Source organism: Pan troglodytes, chromosome 10 (assembly GCF_028858775.2).
Source record: "Pan troglodytes isolate AG18354 chromosome 10, NHGRI_mPanTro3-v2.0_pri, whole genome shotgun sequence".
NCBI lineage: Eukaryota > Metazoa > Chordata > Mammalia > Primates > Hominidae > Pan > Pan troglodytes.
This window is the reverse complement of record NC_072408.2, coordinates 21,757,366-21,776,673: the sequence shown is the minus strand read 5'-3', so window position 1 is coordinate 21,776,673 and position 19,308 is coordinate 21,757,366. Positions and strand designations below refer to the sequence as shown.

The window sequence follows — 19,308 nt, the reverse complement described above, 5'->3', positions numbered from 1 at the left end:
GACTTGAAAATTCCAGATATAGGCGGGGCGCGGTGGCTTGTGCCTGTAATCCCAGCACTTTGGGAGGCTGAGGCAGGCAGATTGCTTGAGGCCAGGAGTTCGAGATCAGCCTGGCCAACGTAGCGAAACCCCATCTCTAGTGAAAATACAAAAGTTAGCTGGGCATAGTGGCATGCACCTGTAATCCCAGCTACTCAGCAGGCTGAGGCAGGAGAATCGCTGGAACCCCGGAGGCAGAGGTTGCAATGAGCTGAGATTGTGCCACTGCATGCCAGCCTGGGCAACAGAGCAAGATTCTGTCTCAAAAACAAAACAAAACAAAAAAAGCAAAGAAAATTCCAGGTCATACAATTCACAAAAAAATCCAAGATCTCTCTTATTGACAGAGGACTTAGTAAACTCAAAAAAGAAAAAGAGCGCCTGTAATCCCAGTACTTTGGGAGGCCGAGGCGGGCGGATCACGAGGTCAGGAGATCGAGACCATCCTAGCTAACACGGTGAAACCCCGTCTCTACTAAAAATAGAAAAAATTAGCCGGGCGTGGTGGCGGGCGCCTGTAGTCCCAGCTACTCGGGAGGCTGAGGCAGGAGAATGGCGTGAACCCAGGAGGCGGAGCTTGCAGTGAGCTGAGATCGGGCCACTGCACTCCAGCCTGGGCGAAAGAGCAAGACTCCGTCTCAAAAAAAAAAAAAAAAGAAAGAAAAAGAGCAATTAAGCTAATTTATATAACTGATTATGTGAGTAAAAACACAAGCCTAATGAAGGAATTTTCTTATAGCAATTGCCTGTTTTAAAACATGGGTCCAATTTAGATGAGACAGAACATGCAGGGCAGTCACTTGTTAAGCAGTCTCCCCGCCTGCTGCTTATTCCTCTACACCTGTCTGATGGAAGAACTGAAATTTGGGATGCTATGGGTACCTCCTGCTCATATCCAGGTGGCAAAAACCACCCAATGCTTCTTATGCAGAAAAGGAAAAAAAAACAGGTTCATGAAATCCCAGACAATGGAATTCCAATTTGTTCCTGATCCTACGGTTTCATAACTTGAAGATCATTATTTGTTTCATAATAGTCTCTCCACAATATCCTTTCTTGCAACAACTTTTCTTCTTCTTCTTTTTTCCTATTCAGGAAGTTTTAAATGACACAATTTCCTACCCTGATGGCACATTCATGGATTGGGAGTTTAAGATCTCTGTCTTGTATGACATTGCTAAGGTAAGAGAAACACACACACAGAAAATATGAAAATTAAATATAAGAAAACAGATCTAACAAGTTATTCAACCTTCTGTGCATTGGTTTCTTCATCTGTAAAATGACAATAATAGCTATGTCATAGGGTTGTAGGATTTTAGGTTATGAGGATTTTGTGAAATAATGCATGTGCTTATAACAAGACCAGGTACAAGTACATGTTCAATATATATCTATTAGTTATTATTATTTTATTATATTCTTTGTAGTCTGGGTGTGAAGCATGCAGTTTCACAGATTTTCCAGAAATCAAAATCATATAAAACTACAAGAAAGACAACTGGGCTGGGCGCAGTGGCTCAAGCCTGTAATCCCAGCACTTTGGGAGGCTGAGGCAGGAGAATTGCTTGAACCCACGAGATGGAGGTTGCTGTGAGCCAAGATCGAGCCATTGCACTCCAGCCTGGGTGACAGAGTGAGACTCCATTAAAAAAAAAAAAAAAAAAAAAAAAGACAACTGAATCCTCAACTTTACAAGAGAAAATCTTAAGTACAGGAAACCATCTTGCAGGAATCAATAATAAATGTGGACATGCATATTTTGAGACGTGATAGGAAAACAGAGTGGACACCAGTAACCAGGGCCTCATTCAAGAAAGAAGACAAGTTGGTTGTGAGAGGGAGCTGTTTGATACAGTCTTAACTCACCTGAAAGTTATATGGGTTCAGAATCAGTTTGAAAAATGTGTTATGAAAATTGATTTGCCACACACGTCACTCCTGTGATCCAGGCTGAAAATCAGCTTCGGCTGAGACACCCTCTAACCACAAAAGAGAAGCACATCAGCCAAAAACAGGCTTCCTCTTTTTTTATTTTTTTATTTTTTGAGATGGAGTCTCACTCTGTCACCCAGGCTGGAGTACAGTGGCGCGAGTACAGCTCACTGCAACCTCGGCCTTCCGAATTCAAGCGATTATCCTGCCTCAGCCTCCTGAGTAGCTTGGCCACCCAAAGTGCTGGGATTACAGGCATGAGCCATCACGGGGGCCAGGCTTCCCCTTTTGAAACAGAACGAATGAAACATTGCTTCAAAATAGGATGAAACCACTTCCACTTTAGGAAATAATCTAGCCTGGCACCCTGCCCCTTTGGAAAAGCAAGGCACTATTATTCATATTTTTATTTTAAATTCATGTAAAACAGGACCAGAGACCTACCCAGGGTCACAGACCAAATAAGTGGTAAACAGAAACACTTAAAAAAAATCAACCCTTTGCCTCATATTATACACAACTACCTAAGCAGATATTTTAGACAATTCCCTTTTACTCTGTCATTTAAACAGACTTTGAAACTAGATATAAAGTGCAGGCAAATATTAGGGCTTCAGTAATATTGTTAAGGTAAAAATAGTGGGACTAAAATTAAAATCTGATGGTGTGACCATCTGCTGAAATGGTTTCCAAATGTCACTTTTTTCTTTTAAATAATCAAGCAGCTGAAGTGTGTCACATTTCTGTTTTTCTATCATCTAAAAAATTACAGGGAATGTCATATCTGCACTCCAGTAAGACAGAAGTCCATGGTCGTCTGAAATCTACCAACTGCGTAGTGGACAGTAGAATGGTGGTGAAGATCACTGATTTTGGCTGTAATTCCATTTTACCTCCAAAAAAGGGTCTGTAATGAGTGAAATGTTCACTAGTTTCCTAACTGATTTTTTTTTCAAACCCATGTAGCGTGGTCAGGAAATTGTAATACTGATCAGAAGATAAGCACTTAAAGCCACAAGAGACTTTAAGAGCGGGCTCATTCTCCAGAACTTCACACTTGTCAGTCAATGAGTATTTCCTGAGTTAAACAAATGTCCTCTGTGGATTTCCTTCATCCATGTGTCCCTTGCTACCACTGAGAAATCATGAATAACTTAATGGCTTGTGGGAGCAGAACTAGCTGAAAAAAATATAGAAGGTTAGAGCAGGAAGAGACCTTAGACATCATCTAATTTAAGCTTTTTCCTTTATAGAGGACAGCACTGAGACTCAGATTTGTCCAAGAAGGTAGAGTACAAACCAGAAGACCCATTTCCCATTCAAGACATCATTCATTTATGTGTGGTAATAAGAAATGTTAAGGAAAAAACTCTAACCAGTAAAATATATTCTTACCTCTTTCAGGATTGTGGTGAGAGTCAAAAAAGATAACATAAAGAAAACGGATTTGTAAAGTATAAAGGGCTTTTCATGTTGAACATTTACCCTTTCTTTACTATGACTCACAGTTAAACAGACTCAGATATCTAGAACTCATGTTGCCTTAAAATACTACCTAGATCCAAACACTAAATTATATTTCTAATTCAACTTTGCAATCCTTTCGTTTTTCCTTAATAAAAGGAAAATTGCAATTCTGTCCCTACATCCACAGCCATTTCAAGCATAATATGATATTGAACTCAATCTAATAATTTCTTATTGAAGACCTGTGCCAAGCATGGTTCATGACATAGTAGTACAAATCGTCATCAGATAACCTAGCATGACACAAATCAGATAAATTACAGGTCAAATCCTATCATCTTAAACAGCACTTGCTTATACCTACCTACCTATGGCATCAGTTACCTAAAATTTTAGCATAAGTAGATTTACTTACCTTTTCTACAACCCCTAACCTTTTTGATCAACTATGCATGAATCACAAGTCACAAAAATTCACAAGACACAAATTCAAAAAGGTGATGTACATTTGGACAGAGAACCAAATAAGGAAAGTGTGCATAATCATAAACATTATTATTGCACCTAACAACATGAATCTATACATGTTTCATTGAAACTGGTGAAGGTAAGTCTTAAAAAGTTTATAAGGAGCTAGGTGATCCTGAAAAACTTACGAAGCATGTTGAAGAAAAATTAATTGCATGCCCGTTATTACTAAATAAGGTGTGTAATAAGGATTCAAAACTCGAGTATCTATAGGAGCTAAATACAGCATTGCACTCATGTGAAGTGAGTGAACTAGATGTAAACACTAGGGAGTGGCAGGGACAGGAGTAAACTGTGAGTAAATTACATGCGATACTTTTTTAAGAATACTGTGGGAACCAGCAAAAACACCACTGTGGACCCTAGCTGAGTTGCAGGCTGCCAGTATGTTATGCCTTGAAAATATCAACCATAGTCTCTTTGTCTTAATGTACTGTCTTTATCTTCTTTTGGTAAATTTATATTTAAATATGCATATATACACATTAATAAATTATAATAATTTAAATAAAATAAATTTAGTACACATAAAATTTGTATTTTTTTTTTTTTTGAGATGGAGTCTTGCTCTGTCACCCAGGCTGGAGTGCAGTGGTGTGATCTCGTCTCACTGCAACCTCCACCTCCCAGGTTCAAGCGATTCTCCTGCCTCAGCCTCCTGAGAAGCTGGGACTACAGGCACCCGCCACCACGCCTGGCTAATTTTTGTATTTTTAGTAGAGACAGGGTTTCACCATATTGGCCAGGCTGGTCTCAATCTCCTGACCTCGTGATCCACCTGTCTTGGCCTCCCAAAGTACTGGGATTACCGGCGTGAGCCACTACGCCTGGCCAAAATTTGTATTTTGAAGGCTTTCATAGGTTCATTCCATATGTCCCATAAACTACTAAATTCCTCAACCTCTCATATTCTACTGTATTCATTCAACATATATTTACTGAGCATTTACCACAATCAGACCCCATTCCAGGTAAACTTTGAGAGTTTTCAAGACTATGATCCTAGCAGTTTTAAATAACATATTGCCATATGACCTCACCCAAATCCTAACATTTCATAGTTAGTCTAAAAGGTGTGTGTTCTACCTTTGATCACCAGTATTAGCAAAAATTTTTCAAAAATTTCTGAACAATGAGATCACATGGACACAGGAAGGGGAATATCATACTCTGGGGACTGTGGGGGGGAGGGGGGAGGGGGGAGGGATAGCATTGGGAGATATACCTAATGCTAGATGACGAGTTAGTGGGTGCAGCGCACCAGCATGGCACATGTATACATATGTAACTAACCTGCACAATGTGCACATGTACCCTAAAACTTAAAGTATAATTTAAAAAAAAAAAAATTTGGAATCATATCAATTCAAGGCCACTTATAAGCTATCACCCATATTTAGAGTGGATGGTGTAGGGAATTAGAGAGCAAAAGCAGGTTGGAGGCCTATGAACCACTCACCCCCCTCAACTTTGTAATCTCAATGGCTGCATTTACAGACCTGTGGACAGCTCCAGAGCACCTCCGCCAAGCCAACATCTCTCAGAAAGGAGATGTGTACAGCTATGGGATCATCGCACAGGAGATCATCCTGCGGAAAGAAACCTTCTACACTTTGAGCTGTCGGGACCGGAATGGTACATCTAAACCCCTTCATGTGTCCCCTCTGGGAGTGAGCCAACCTGCTTTCTAGGCTTACTGAGACCCTAATCTGTCTGTAACCACATCACAATTCCCTCAAATGCGAAATTAATGATTTCCCATCTGCATTATGCATTTTATAAGAATATAAGGAAGATTCAATATTAGAGTGCACTGAAAAGCATAAGACAACATACACTGCCAGGTGTTATTATTGTCAGTATTATTGTTAACAATCTTCCTTTACAATTGTCCTCTTTCCTTTTGATTCCAATAAGAGAATGTACCTGCTTAACATCTAAACTAGATCACTCTAACAGGATGACATACATATTTTAGTTCTTACTAAGGGTAGATGTATAGTTTTTGGCCACACGTCCTCTCAGGGGAAAATGCTTCATTCCATTCATTCAATCCTCACTTACTGAGCATTTATTACGTGCTAACTGTTAACTGTTTGGTGGGGAGTAGGGTGACTAAGGGATGTGGAGAGGGTGGGTCAAAGTATGGACAGAAGCAGCCTACTGAAGGCAGTGGTGCCTGAGCTGAGTTTTACAGGGACAGTAGCATTTTTTCTTTTTTTCTGTTCTGTTCTTTTCTTTTTCTTTTTTTTTTTTTTGAGACAGTGTCTTGCTCTGTCACCCCCAGGCTGGAGTAAGTACAGTGGTGTGATCTTGGCTCATTGCAACCTCTGCCTCCCGGGCTGAAGCAATCCTCATGGCTCAGCCTTCCAAGTAGCTGGGACGACAGGTGCACACCACCACACCTGGCTAATTTTTGTACTTTATGTAGAGACGGGGTTTCACCATGTTGCCCAGACTGAGCTCCTGAGCTCGAGTGATCCCCCAACCTCAGCCTCCCAAAGTGCTGGGATTACAGCTTTGAGGCACTGTGCCCCACCCGGTAGCCTATCCTTAAGGTAACCTTCTGGTTATAAGTGGGATGAGACCCTTTCACTGGGTGCCTCATTGAATCAACACCTGTCTACTGAGTGCTGGTCTAGGCTCTGCAGCACTCTCACTGAGCTAAGAGCCATCCAGGGGAGTGAACCAACTGGATTTCTGTTGAAATTCCTTCCATTTCTTCATGCTGTATTCTTCTTTGTAATTTAAATTTTTCTCACCCAACCAGAGAAGATTTTCAGAGTGGAAAATTCCAACGGAATGAAACCCTTCCGCCCAGATTTATTCTTGGAAACAGCAGAAGAAAAAGAGCTAGAAGTGAGTATATTTTCCCGTATTCATTTCCTTGGCCTGCTATAAAATTACCATAAATGTAATGGATTAAAACAACAAAAATTTATTCACTTACGGTTCTGGAGACTAGAAGTCTGAAATCAAGTGTTCAGCAAGGCCACACTTCCTCCAGAAGAGCTAAGGGGCTAATCCATTCCTTACTTCTTCCAGAAGCTTCTGATGGCTGTTGACATTTCTTATCTTATGGCCACACAATTCAATCTCTGCCTCTTGATCACAGTTTCTCTTCTGTCTATTCTCCCTCTGTCACCTTTCTATTAGGACATATGTGATTGCATTTGGGTCCACCCAGAAAATACAGAATAATCACCTCATCTCAAGAATTGTAACTTAATTATATCTGCAAAGGCTCTTTTTCCAAATAAGGTAGCATTCATAGGTTCCAGGTATTAGGACGCAGCATGTCTTTGGGAGCCAGCCTCAGCCTACCACATTCTCCATGCCCTTCCACCACTCCCCAACTCAGGAATGAGCTGGCTTCTAAAGCACACATCTCATTCTCTATTTTTTTTTTTTTTTTTTTTTTGAGATGGAGTCTTGCTCTGTCACTCTGTCACTAGAGTGCAGTGGCAGGATCTTGGCTCACTGCAACTCCGGCCTCCCGTCTTCAAGCAATTCTCCTGCCTCAGCCTCCTGAGTAGCTGGGACTACAGGCGCCTGCCACCACACCCAGCCAATTTTTGTATTTTTAGTAGAGACGGGGTTTCACCATGTTGGCCACGCTGGTCTCGATCTCCTGACCTCAAGCGATCCCACCTGCCTTGGCCTCCCAAAGCGCTGGGATTACATAATAGGTGTAAGCCACCGCGCCTGGCCTCATTCTCTATTTTTAAATTGATATTTGTACATATTTGTGGGGTATATGTGATATTTTGTCATAGGCACAGAATGTGTAATGATCAAGTCATGTATTTAGGGGATCCATCACCTTAAGTAGTTATCATTTCTATGTGTTGGGAACATTTCAAGTCCTCTCTTCTAGCTGCTTTGAAATGTACAATACATTGTTGTTAACTGTAGTCACCCTACTCTGCTATCAAACATTATAACTTATTCCTTCTAACTGTATGTTTGTACCCATTAACCTACCTCTCTTCATTCATCCCCTGCCCTACGTACACCCTTCCCAGTCTCTGGCTATCATTATTCTCTCCACCTCCATGAGATCAACTTTTTCAGCCCCTGCATGAGTGAGAACATGTGATATTTGTCTTTCTGTGCCTTTCACTTTACATAGTGACCTCCAGTTCCATATGTGTTGCTGCAAATGACATGATTTCATTATTTTTATGGCTAAATGGTATTCTATTGTGTACACATCCTGCATTTTCTTTTTCCATTCATCCACTGATGGACATTTAAGTTGATTCTGTATCTTTGCTATTGTGAATAGTGTTGCAATAAATGTAAGTGTGCAGGCATCCTTTGATACACTGATTTCTCTTCCTTTGGATAAATACTCAGCAGGGGGATTGGTGGATCATATGGTAGTTCTATTTTTAGTGTCTTGAGAAATCTCTATCCTATTTTCCATAGTGGCTATACTAATTTACATTCCCATCAACAGTGTGTAAGGGTTCCCTTTTCTCTGCATCCTTGCCAGCATCTGTTATTATTTGGCTTTTTAGTAATAGCCATTCTAACTGGGGTAAGATGATAGCTCATTGTGGTTTTGACTTGCATTTCCCTGATGATTAGTTATGTTGAGCATTTTTTCATATTCCTGTTAGCCATTTATAAATCTGCTTTTGAGAAATGTTTATTCATGAGTTTTGCCCACTTTTTAATGGAATTTTTTTTTAACTGCTGAGTTGTTTGAGCTCCTTGTATATTCTGGAATATCATCCTTGTCAGATTAATAGTTTGCAAATACTTTCTCCCATTCAACAGGTTGTCTCTTCACTCTGTTGTTTCCCTTGCTGTGCAGAAGCCTTTTAGTCTAATATAGTCCCATTTGTCTATTTTTGGTTTGGTTGCCTGTGCTTTTGAGGTCTTAGCCATAAAATATTTGCCTAAACCAATGTCCTAAAGTCTTTTCTCTAGGTTTTCTTCTAATAGTTTCATAGTTTCAGGTCCTCTGTTTAAGTCTTAAATCTATCGTGAGTTGATTTTTGTATATGGGAAGAGATGGGGTGTCCTTTCCCCATTGTATGTTCTTGGAGCCGTTGTTGAAAATCAGTTGTCTGTAAGTGTGTGGATTTATTTCTGGGTTCTCTATTATGTTCCATTTGTTTATGTGTCTGTTCCTATGCCAGTAACAGGTTGTTTTGGTTACTGCAACTTTATAGAACATTTTGAAATCAGGTAATGTTATGCCTCCAGCTTTGTTCTTTTTGCTTGGGATTGCTTTGGCTATTTGGGCTCTTTTTTGGTTTCATATGGATTTTAGGATTGTTTTTTCCATTTCTGTGGGAAAATGACAGTGGTATTTTGATAGGATTACATTGAATCTATAGATTGCTTTGGGCAGTATAATCATTTTAGTGATATTAACTCTTCCAATCCATGAGCATGGGATATCATTCCATTTGTTTTTGTCCTCTTCATTTTCATCAGTGTTTGTAGTTTTCCTTATAGAGGTCTTTTACCTTCTTTGTTAAATATATTCCTAGGTGGTTTTTTGGTTTTTTTTTTTTTGGTAGCTATTGTAAATGGGATTGTCTTCTTGATTTCTTTCCTGCTGAGTTTATTATTGGTGGTATATAAAAACACTACCGATTTTTGTATGTTAATTTTTTTTTGAGACAGAGTCTCACTGTGTTGCCCAGGCTGGAGTGCAGTGGAGTGATCTCGGCTCACTGCAACCTCCACCTCCCAGGTTCAAGCAATTCTCCTGCCTCAGCCTCCCAAGTAGCAGGGATTACAGGCAGCTGCCACCAAGCCCAGCTAATTTTTTTTTTATATTTTAGTAGAGACGGGGTTTCACCATGTTGCCCAGGCTTGTCTCGAACTCCTGAGCTCAGGCAATCCACCGTCCTTGGCCTCCCAAAGTGCTAGGATTACAGGTGTGAGTCACCGCACCCAGCCTGTATGTTAATTTTATATCCTTCAACTGTACTGAATTTATCATATCTAAGAGCTTTTTGGTGAAGCTTTAGGTTTTCTAGACGTAAGATCATATTATCTGCAAAGAGGGACAATTTGACTCCCTGTTCTCCAATTTGGATGCCTTTTATTTTTCTTGCCTAATTGCTCTGGCTAGTACTTTCAGTACTATGTTGAATAGGAGAGGTGAAATTGGGCATCCTTGTCTAGTTCCAGTTCTTAGAGGGAAAGCTTTCAGCTTTTCCTCATTCTGTGTGATATTGGCAGGTTTGTAGTATATGGCTTTTATTATTTTGTGGGTGTGTGATATATGGCTGGCCTTTATTATGTTGAGATATATTCCTTCTATGGCTAGTTTTTTGAGAGTTTTTATCAAGAAGAGATGTTGAATATTATCAAATGCTTTTTCTGCATCGATTGAGATGATCATATGGCTTTTGTTCTTCATTCTGTTGATGTAATGTATCATGTTTATTGATTTGCATATGTTAAATCATCCTTGCTTCCTGGGGATAAATCCCACTTGATCATGGCTTATTATCTTTTTGATGTGTTGTTAGATTCAGTTTGCTAGTATTTTTTTTCTTGGAGGATTTTTGCATCTATGTTCATCAGGGATATTGACCCATAGTTTTCCTTTTTTGTTGTATCCTTGTCTGGTTTTGGTATGAGGGTACTGCTGGCCTTGTAGAATGAGGGAGAATTCCCTATTCTTCAATTTTTTTGAATAGTTTGAAGAGATTTAGTGTTAGTTCTTCTTTGGAAGTTTGGCATAATTCAGCAGTAAAGTCATCCAGTTCTGGACTTTTCTTTGTTGGGAGACTAGTGATTCAGTCTCATTACTCATTGTTGGTCTGTTCATGTATTCTATGGTATTCTATTTTTTTCTGATTCAATCTATGTAGATTGCATTTATCCAGGAATTTCTCCACTTCCTCTATATTTTTCAGTTTGCTGGTATATAGTTGTTCATAATAGTCTCTGATAATCTTTCACATTTTTGTGCAATTGGTTTTTATGTCTTTTTCTAATTTCTGATTTTGTTTATTTGGATCTTCTCTCATTTTTTTCTTGGTTAGTCTAGCTAATGGTTTATTGACTTTGTTTACCTCTTCATAAAAACAACTTTTTATTTCAATGATCCTTTGTATTATTTTTTCAACCTCTATTTTGTCTAGTTCTACTCTGACCTTTATTATTTCTTTCCCTCTACTAACTTTGGGTTTGGTTTGTTCTTGCTTTTCTAATTCCTTGAGGTGCCTTGTTAGATTTGAATTTTTTCTGATTTTTTGATGCAGGCATTTATTGCTATAAACTACTCTCTTAGCAGTACTTTCGCTGTATCCCATAGGTTGTGGTATGCTGTGTTTAAATTTTCATTTGTTTTAATTTTTTATAATTTCTCCTAATTTCTTTATTGACTCAATGGTCATTCAGAAGCATGTTTTTAAATTTTCATCTATTTGTGTAGTTTCCAAAGTTCCTCCTGGTATTGAGTTCTACTTTTATTCCATTGTGGCCTGAGAAGATATTTGATATAATTCTGGTTCTTTATAAATATGTTGAGACTGGTTTTGTGTCGTAACATATGGTCTATCCTGGAGAATGTTCCATGTGCTGATCACAGGAATGTTTATTCTTTAGCTATTGAATGAAATGTTCTGTAAATGTTAGGTTCACTTGTTCTAACGTGCAGTTTAAATCCAATGTTTCTTGCTTAATTTTCTGTCTTTATGATCTGTTTAATGCTGAGAGTGGAGTGTTGAAGTCCCCAACTATTATTAGATTGGAATCTACTTCTTCCTTTAGATCTAACAGTATTTGCTTTAAATGTCTGTATGCTTCAATGTTGGGTGTGTATATGTTTAGAATTGTTATATCCTCTTGCGGAATTGAGTCCTTTATCATTATATAATGACCTATGACCTTTGTCTCTTTTTATAGTTTTTTACTTAAAGTCTGTTTTACCTAATATAAGTATAGCTACTCTTGCTTGCTTTTGGTTTTCATTTGCATGGAATATCTTTCCACCCCTTTACTTTCAGTCTACATATTTCTTTACAGATAAGATGAGTTTCTTGTAGGCAGCCTATAGTTGGGTCATTTTTAAAAATCCATTGAACCAGTCTATATCTTTTAAGTGAAAAATTTTGATCCATTTACATTCAAAGTTATTATTATGTAAGGGCTTATTCCTTTCATTTGATTAATTGGTTTCTGGTTGTTTATACATCCTTTATTCCTTTCTTTCCCTTGTCTATCATTATGGTTTGTGGTTTTCTGCAGTGGGAACCTTTGAGACCCTTCTCTTCCCTCTTTGTGTGATTGCTTTACTAGTGGGTTTCATACTTTCATGTGTTTTCATGGTGGTAGATGACATCCTTTCACTTCCAGGCGTAGGACGCCCTGAAGCATTTCTTGTAGGGGAGGTCTAGGGGGGATGAATTTCCCTAGCTTTCACTTGCCTGGGACAGCCTTTATTTCTTCTTCATTTATGAAAGATAAGTTTGCTGGATATAGTATCCTTAACTGGAATTTGGTTTTTCTTTCAGCACTTTGACTACCTCATCCCTTTTCTCCTGGCCTGTAATGTTTCTGCTGAGAAATTCACTGTTAATCTGATGGGGGTTTCCTTAAAAGTAACCAGATGCTTTTTTCTTGCTGTTTTTAGAATTTTCTCTTTAACTTTTGACAATTTGACTATAATGTGCCACGGAGAAGATCTTTTTTAATTATATGTATTTGGGGATCTCTGAGTTTCCTGTATCTGAATGTCTAAATCTCTTGCTATTATTTTGTTAAATGGGTTTTGTATTCCTTTTGTTTTCTCTTCGCCTTTTGGGACACCAAAAATTTTAAGTATTTAGCCACTTTATGGTGTCTATATCATGTAGGCTTTGCTCATTCATTTTTGTTCTTTTTTCTTTATTTTTGTCTTATTGGATTATTTCAAAAGATCTGTCTTCAAGTTCTGAAATTCTTCTGCTTGATCTAGCATATTGTTGAAGCTTTCCAATGTATCTTGTGTTTTATTGAATGACTTCTTCAGTTCCAGAGTTTGTTTTATTCTTTTTTATGGTATCTATTTCTTTGGTAAATTTCTCATTCATATCCTGAATTTTTTTTATTTCTTTGTATTATTTTTCTGTATTCTCCCATATCTCACTGAGCTCCTTTAATATTATTTTTAATTATTTTTCCAGAATTTTATTAATTTCCTTTTCATTGGAAATTGTTGCTGCAGAACTACTGTGTTTCTTTGGAGGTATCATATTTCCTTGCTTTTTCATGCTTCTTTTGTCTTTATGTTGATATCTGTGCATCTGGTGTAACAATTACTTCTTCCAAATTTTAACATTTGCTTTCATAGGGGAGGACTTTTTTCCTGAAGATGTATCTATAGTATTGGTTGGGTGAGGCACTTTGGCTTTGATTCTGGGTGCATGCAGTAGTGTAGTCTCCACATAATTTACTCATCTGTGAGTGGGTCTGTTATTTCCCTAATGGGTTAGGATGTCGTTGTTAGTGGAGGCAGTAGTGACGTTTTGTTGAAGACTGGAATGCCAGGTGGGCTGGTCCTCAGGGCCCCTTGGAGGCACTGGTGCCAGCATAAGCTGTCCTTGGGCCCCAGGACAGCTTATCTGGTACCAGTGTTAGTGGGTCTAGGCAGATCAATTCTTTGGCCTCCAAGTAACTTCCTCAGGTGCCAGCAGTAGCAGCAGTGGCCTAGGCTGGTGGGTGGATTCCCGGGTTCCTGGGCAGCAGGCATGGCATGAGTAGTGGAAGTAGCCATGATAGGACAAGCTTCTGGTTCCCAAGCAGTCTGCACTGGTGTTAGTAGTGGCTGTGACAGGCTTGGCAGGCCAGTCTGCAGGTCCACAAGTGGTATATGCTGGTGGGTACCAGCTGTGGTGGTAGTAGCAGGTTATGTGGTCCCCAGAAGATGTACTCAGGTGCCAACAGTGGTGGACTGGGCTAGGAGATCTCTAGGGCCCCTGCACGGTAGGCTGAAGCACTGGGAGGGTGCAAGTGAGCCAGGTGGACCTGTCCTGAGACCTGTCTTCAGTCCCCACCCTGTGGTGTGTACAGGCACTGGCTTCAGTAGGCAGGGGTCATTCTCAATTTTTATAAGCTCAATGAACAAGGTGTCCATGCGGTATACTTACTAGACTTATAAATACCATCTAATGATTTAAAAGGAAATATGCCAACATCTAAAAAGAATAGAGAAATGTACTTCCACTCATTTTATCCTTCCTCTGAAGGAAATGGAGCAAAAGCTCTTTACATTTGCTTTTGTAATTGTCCCTCAAAAAGGCCTTGAAGCCCTGTGAAAAATTTCTAATTATTTTTCCTTTTAGCATTTTACCTGAGCCTTAATAATCTAAGAAGATAGTGAGTAAAGTATTTTAAGATATTTATGGTCTTTACCTAAAACCATAAAAACCCTAGAAGAAAACCTAGGCATTACCATTCAGGACATAGGCATGGGCAAGGACTTCATGTCTAAAACACCAAAAGCAATGGCAACAAAAGCCAAAATTGACAAATGGGATCTAATTAAACTAAAGAGCTTCTGCACAGCAAAAGAAACTACCATCAGAGTGAACAGGCAACCCACAAAATGGGAGAAAATTTTCGCAACCTACTCATCTGAGAAAGGGCTAATATCCAGAATCTACAATGACCTCAAACAAATTTACAAGAAAAAACAACCCTGTCAAAAAGTGGGCGAAGGACATGAACAGACACTTCTCAAAAGAAGACATTTATGCAGCCAAAAAACACATGAAAAAATGCTCACCATCACTGGCCATCAGAGAAATGCAAATCAAAACCACAATGAGATACCATCTCACACCAGTTAGAATGGCAATCATTAAAAAGTCAGGAAACAACAGGTGCTGGAGAGGATGTGAAGAAATAGGAACACTTTTACACTGTTGGTGGGACTGTAAACTAGTTCAACCATTGTGGAAGTCAGTGTGGCAATTCCTCAGGGATCTAGAACTAGAAATACCATTTGACCCAGCCATCCCATTACTGGGTATATACCCAAAGGACTATAAATCATGCTGCTATAAAGACACATGCACACGTATGTTTATTGCGGCACTATTCACAATAGCAAAGACTTGGAACCAACCCAAATGTCCAACAATGATAGACTGGATTAAGAAAATGTGGCACATATACACCATGGAATACTATGCAGCCACAAAAAATGATGAGCTCGTGTCCTTTGTAGGGACATGGATGAAATTGGAAATCATCATTCTCAGTAAACTATTGCAAGGACAAAAAACCAAACACCGCATGTTCTCACTCATAGGTAGGAATTGAACAATGAGAACACATGGACACAGGAAGGGGAACATCACACTCTGGGGACTGTTGTGGGGTAGGGGGAGAGGGGAGGGATAGCATTAGGAGATATACCTAATGCTAAATGACGAGTTAATGGGTGCAGCACACCAGCATGGCACATGTATACATATGTAACTAACCTGCACATTGTGCACATGTGCCCTAAAACTTAAAGTATAATAAAAATAAAAAAAATTTTTTAAATTAAAAAAAAGATATTTATAGTCTTTAAACAAAAACATCTTTTGTTCCTTGTGGGATAAAAATAGAAACATTTTCCTTCCATTTACAAAGACACTGCCAGATGAGTTTTATGGCCAGACTCTGCAGGGCATGAGTGGGTCATTTTTACCTCTCCCCTTCCCTTTCTTTTTCAATAGTAATAGTATGGTGAAATACAGCTTTCCGAAATACAGCTGCTCCTAGCCCTGCCTTCTCCTCATTCCTTTCTTTCGTCCTGCTTTTCCGAATTCCAGGATTCCTCCACACAATCAGCATATCCTTTCTCAAGCCCTTTTTTTCTAATCTGAGTATATCCAAATATTAAAACCTTATTCACTAAAACAGCATCATCTTTAATTCATTTGTGTAGTTGGACAGTTCTGGAATTAGAAATGAGGAATAAAATTTCATGTCAAGTAACTGATTCCAACAGAATACAGAGTCGAAACTAGATCACTCAGCAATGCCCCAGAAACACCCAGTAGAGTCGTCCCTCCATCCATAGGGAATTGGTCCCAGGAACCCCTGTGGATACCAAAATCCACAGCGGCTCAAGGATCTGATATAAAATGGCATATCATGTGCAGATAACCTGCATACATTATCCTATGTACTTTAAATTATCTCTAGATTGCTTATAATCCCTAACATGATGTAAATACTATGTAAATATCTGTGGTACTGTATTGTTTAGGGAATAATGACAAGAAAAAAAAGGTCAGTACATGTTCAACACAGACAAAACTATCCTGTTTTTTCCAAACATTTTCCATTCCCATTTGGTTGAATCCACGAATGCAGAACCCATGGAGACAGAGGTCTGACAGTATTTCACTCTGTGGCACAGGATCGGCCCAGTTTGCTGTTTCTGCCTATTCTGCTCTAAGGTAGTCAGCAGATGACTTACCAAGGCAGGAGCATCATCTAGTGGTGAATATTGGCACCACAGGCTATACCGCGGCTCTAGTTCCTTCCCAGGGAATTGTTCAGGCAAAGTACAGGGACAGGGATTGCATCTAGTATCACTTATGATCTTGTTTTTAGCCAGAGTGAAAAACAAACTTTATTTAAAACAAATGGTTTTCACCACACATTTTGATTTAGAAAAAAAAAGCTGCAAACAGGTGGTAGCAGATGAGCAGTTGGGCTTCCTCCTGTCTCCCTACCTCTTCCTCCATACCTCCCTTTTTTCCATGTCACTTCTCTACTGCAGCTGTGCATTATAATCACCAAAGAGCTTAAAAATCTACCACTGCCCTTTGCCCATACAATATTTGCGACATACTTATACTAAGGAATTACTTATTGTTTATCTGAAATCCAAATTTAACTTGATGTCCTTTATTTTTCTTGCTAAATCTGGGAACCCTACTAAGACCACTTCAAAATATATTAAATCAGAATGACTTAGGGTGGTGCCTGGGCATAAGAAATTGTGCAGATGCTCCCCAGGTGATACTATTGTTTGCTATAAGTTAGAACCATGGACAGTACAGCTTTTATTCCATTTGGAGCCATTTGCCTCATATTCACTGAGCCTTTGTTCCCCCACCAAACTGAGGGTTGGGCTGATATTTCTCGTGGCCCAATAACAAGATGCAGATGAACTGAGGAGGAAGAGAGTTTTTATTTCTGTAACCAGTTACAGGGAGAAGGCCTGGAAATTATCACCAGAACAACTGAAAATTACATTTTTTTTCAGAGCTTATATACCTTCTAAGCTATATGTCTACATGTAAGTATGCATTCATTTAAAGACATACGTGATTAACTTCTTTTAATCTACAACTAAGGTCTGAGTCCTGAAGACCTTCTCCTGGAGCCTCAGTAAGTTTACTTAATCGAAGGGAGTCCAGGTGCTGGAGTGATTACCCTTATCTTGTCTCCTGCTAAATTACAGAGGTTTAGGGAGTTCCTTCAGACCCCCAATAAACTTCTTTGTGGAGGCCTGGGGAGTTTCTTCAGACCCCCAGTAAAACTTGTTTAATCCTAAATGGGTCCGGTTAAGAAGAATTCCTTCGTTATTTTGTCACGTTTTAAGGCCCAGGAAAGGCCTAGGCAAAACTCTTGGTGGGCTTTTGTTACATTCCAGCCTTTGTATAAGGGCACTGGCTTTTAATATTTAACTTAACCACTCAGTCAGTACTAAAACGGTTGTTATGGAGGCCTGCCACACCTTCACTATTTTTTTCTCTCTCCAACGTAAAACTTGCAAGCTCTTGTAAATTCACTTAGTCTCCCGTATCAACCCGGCCTCATCTAAATTGGTATCACATATTTCATTAATTTCACCCAAGGGAATAACTGGATAAGATAATGCAGGTGGTCACGCCTGAGACAGAAACCAGAGAGCTGGGGATCTCTTGTCCGTACTGAGTTGAAGATATTTTTAAACTATTCCTTGCCTTAATCACTCCCATCAATGAGAATAAGAATTCTCTCTTGATTTGGTTTACTATCCCCTGAGCTAATTTGCCCGTTTTTCTTTCTTCCAGGTGTACCTACTTGTAAAAAACTGTTGGGAGGAAGATCCAGAAAAGAGACCAGATTTCAAAAAAATTGAGACTACACTTGCCAAGATATTTGGGTATTGCTGAAATGTTTACTTTTATTCACTAATTTCAGGGTTTTAAAAAAATTATAGTTGACATTCAGTGGCACCTAAGAATGAGAATGTCTATTCCAGTGAAAAATCCCAGGTGGCAACCAACACCTGCCTCATAACATTAAAATGATATGGAGACTATTAGACCGTTTTCCCAGGGAAATAATCACTTGAAAAGTTAAATACTCAAGGTCAAAACTTTTCTGATTAAAAAACAAACTTTAGCTGATTATAAATTTGTCTGTTAAAAACAGAGCTTCTGGGTCCTTCTGTGGGTAATTAGGATTTAGAAGTGTAGCGTGAGTCCTGAAAATCTGTAAAGCTCCTAGACAATTATTAACATCAGCATGTTCTTAGGATCTTAAAGTCTTAAAATCTCCAGCTTTGGCCCTAGGTACTTAAGACATGTCGTGAATCAGAGCATAATTCAAGTTGGGGGAGAAAAGTACACAATTATCTGATTGAGATTAATTTCTAGATACCCCATGTTTTCAGTTAATACACCGCAGAATGAGAAAAATAACACTGAATTAAGAGTTAGGAAATCCAATTTCTAGACTAAGATCTGATAAGAGTTTGCTGTGGGGCATTGGGCAAAACACTTACCCTCACTGGGTATCAATTTTCTTGTTAGAAAAATTGGATTGAACAAGATGATTCTTATGATTTTTTCCAGGTCTTTCTGTAGTTCTCATTAGGTCAAAAGACTCAGATACTTAATGAGACTAAAAGTTTAGAGCTGGAGGAGATGAGGTGGAGTGAAGTTAATGAACGTGTGGTCATTAATTAGTAGAACTAAGCTGTCAGTTGTGGGAATGGAGCAGGAAATAATAATTAATTCTAGCCCTTTTTTTTTCTCCTCGCTGTCCTGTCCGGATGAGACTTTATATGTGACTGATAAAATGTATGCTCATGAAGAAACTGGGTCCTTGATACTCAGCCTTTAATGTGTGTGATGGTTCTCAAACTTGGCTGCAGCTTGGAATCACCTGAGGAACTTTAAAAATACTGATACTGGGGTTTTACCCTAGAGAGGCTGATGTAATTGGTCTGGGGTACATACAGGTGTCAGGATTTTTAATAGCTCCCAGGTGATTAAAATATGCAGTCAAAGGTGAGCAACTGTTTTAATTGAATCAATTCATCCTAGAGTAAGATTACCCAACTTCATCTCTTACACCTGCTCCCACATCCATTCTACCCAA

General features: G+C 39.0%; 1 protein-coding gene across 1 annotated transcript in view; it reads left to right on the top strand.

Annotated features, from left to right (window-relative positions):
• GUCY2C (guanylate cyclase 2C) overlaps positions 1 to 19,308 on the top strand; it is an 84,578-nt gene that overhangs the window by 50,473 nt on the left and 14,797 nt on the right. Inside the window, exons 16-20 of the mRNA XM_528746.8 lie at positions 1,135 to 1,221; positions 2,747 to 2,879; positions 5,467 to 5,604; positions 6,740 to 6,828; positions 17,994 to 18,085. Coding sequence (XP_528746.2) covers positions 1,135 to 1,221; positions 2,747 to 2,879; positions 5,467 to 5,604; positions 6,740 to 6,828; positions 17,994 to 18,085 — 539 coding nt within the window. The remainder of the gene's footprint in view (positions 1 to 1,134; positions 1,222 to 2,746; positions 2,880 to 5,466; positions 5,605 to 6,739; positions 6,829 to 17,993; positions 18,086 to 19,308) is intronic.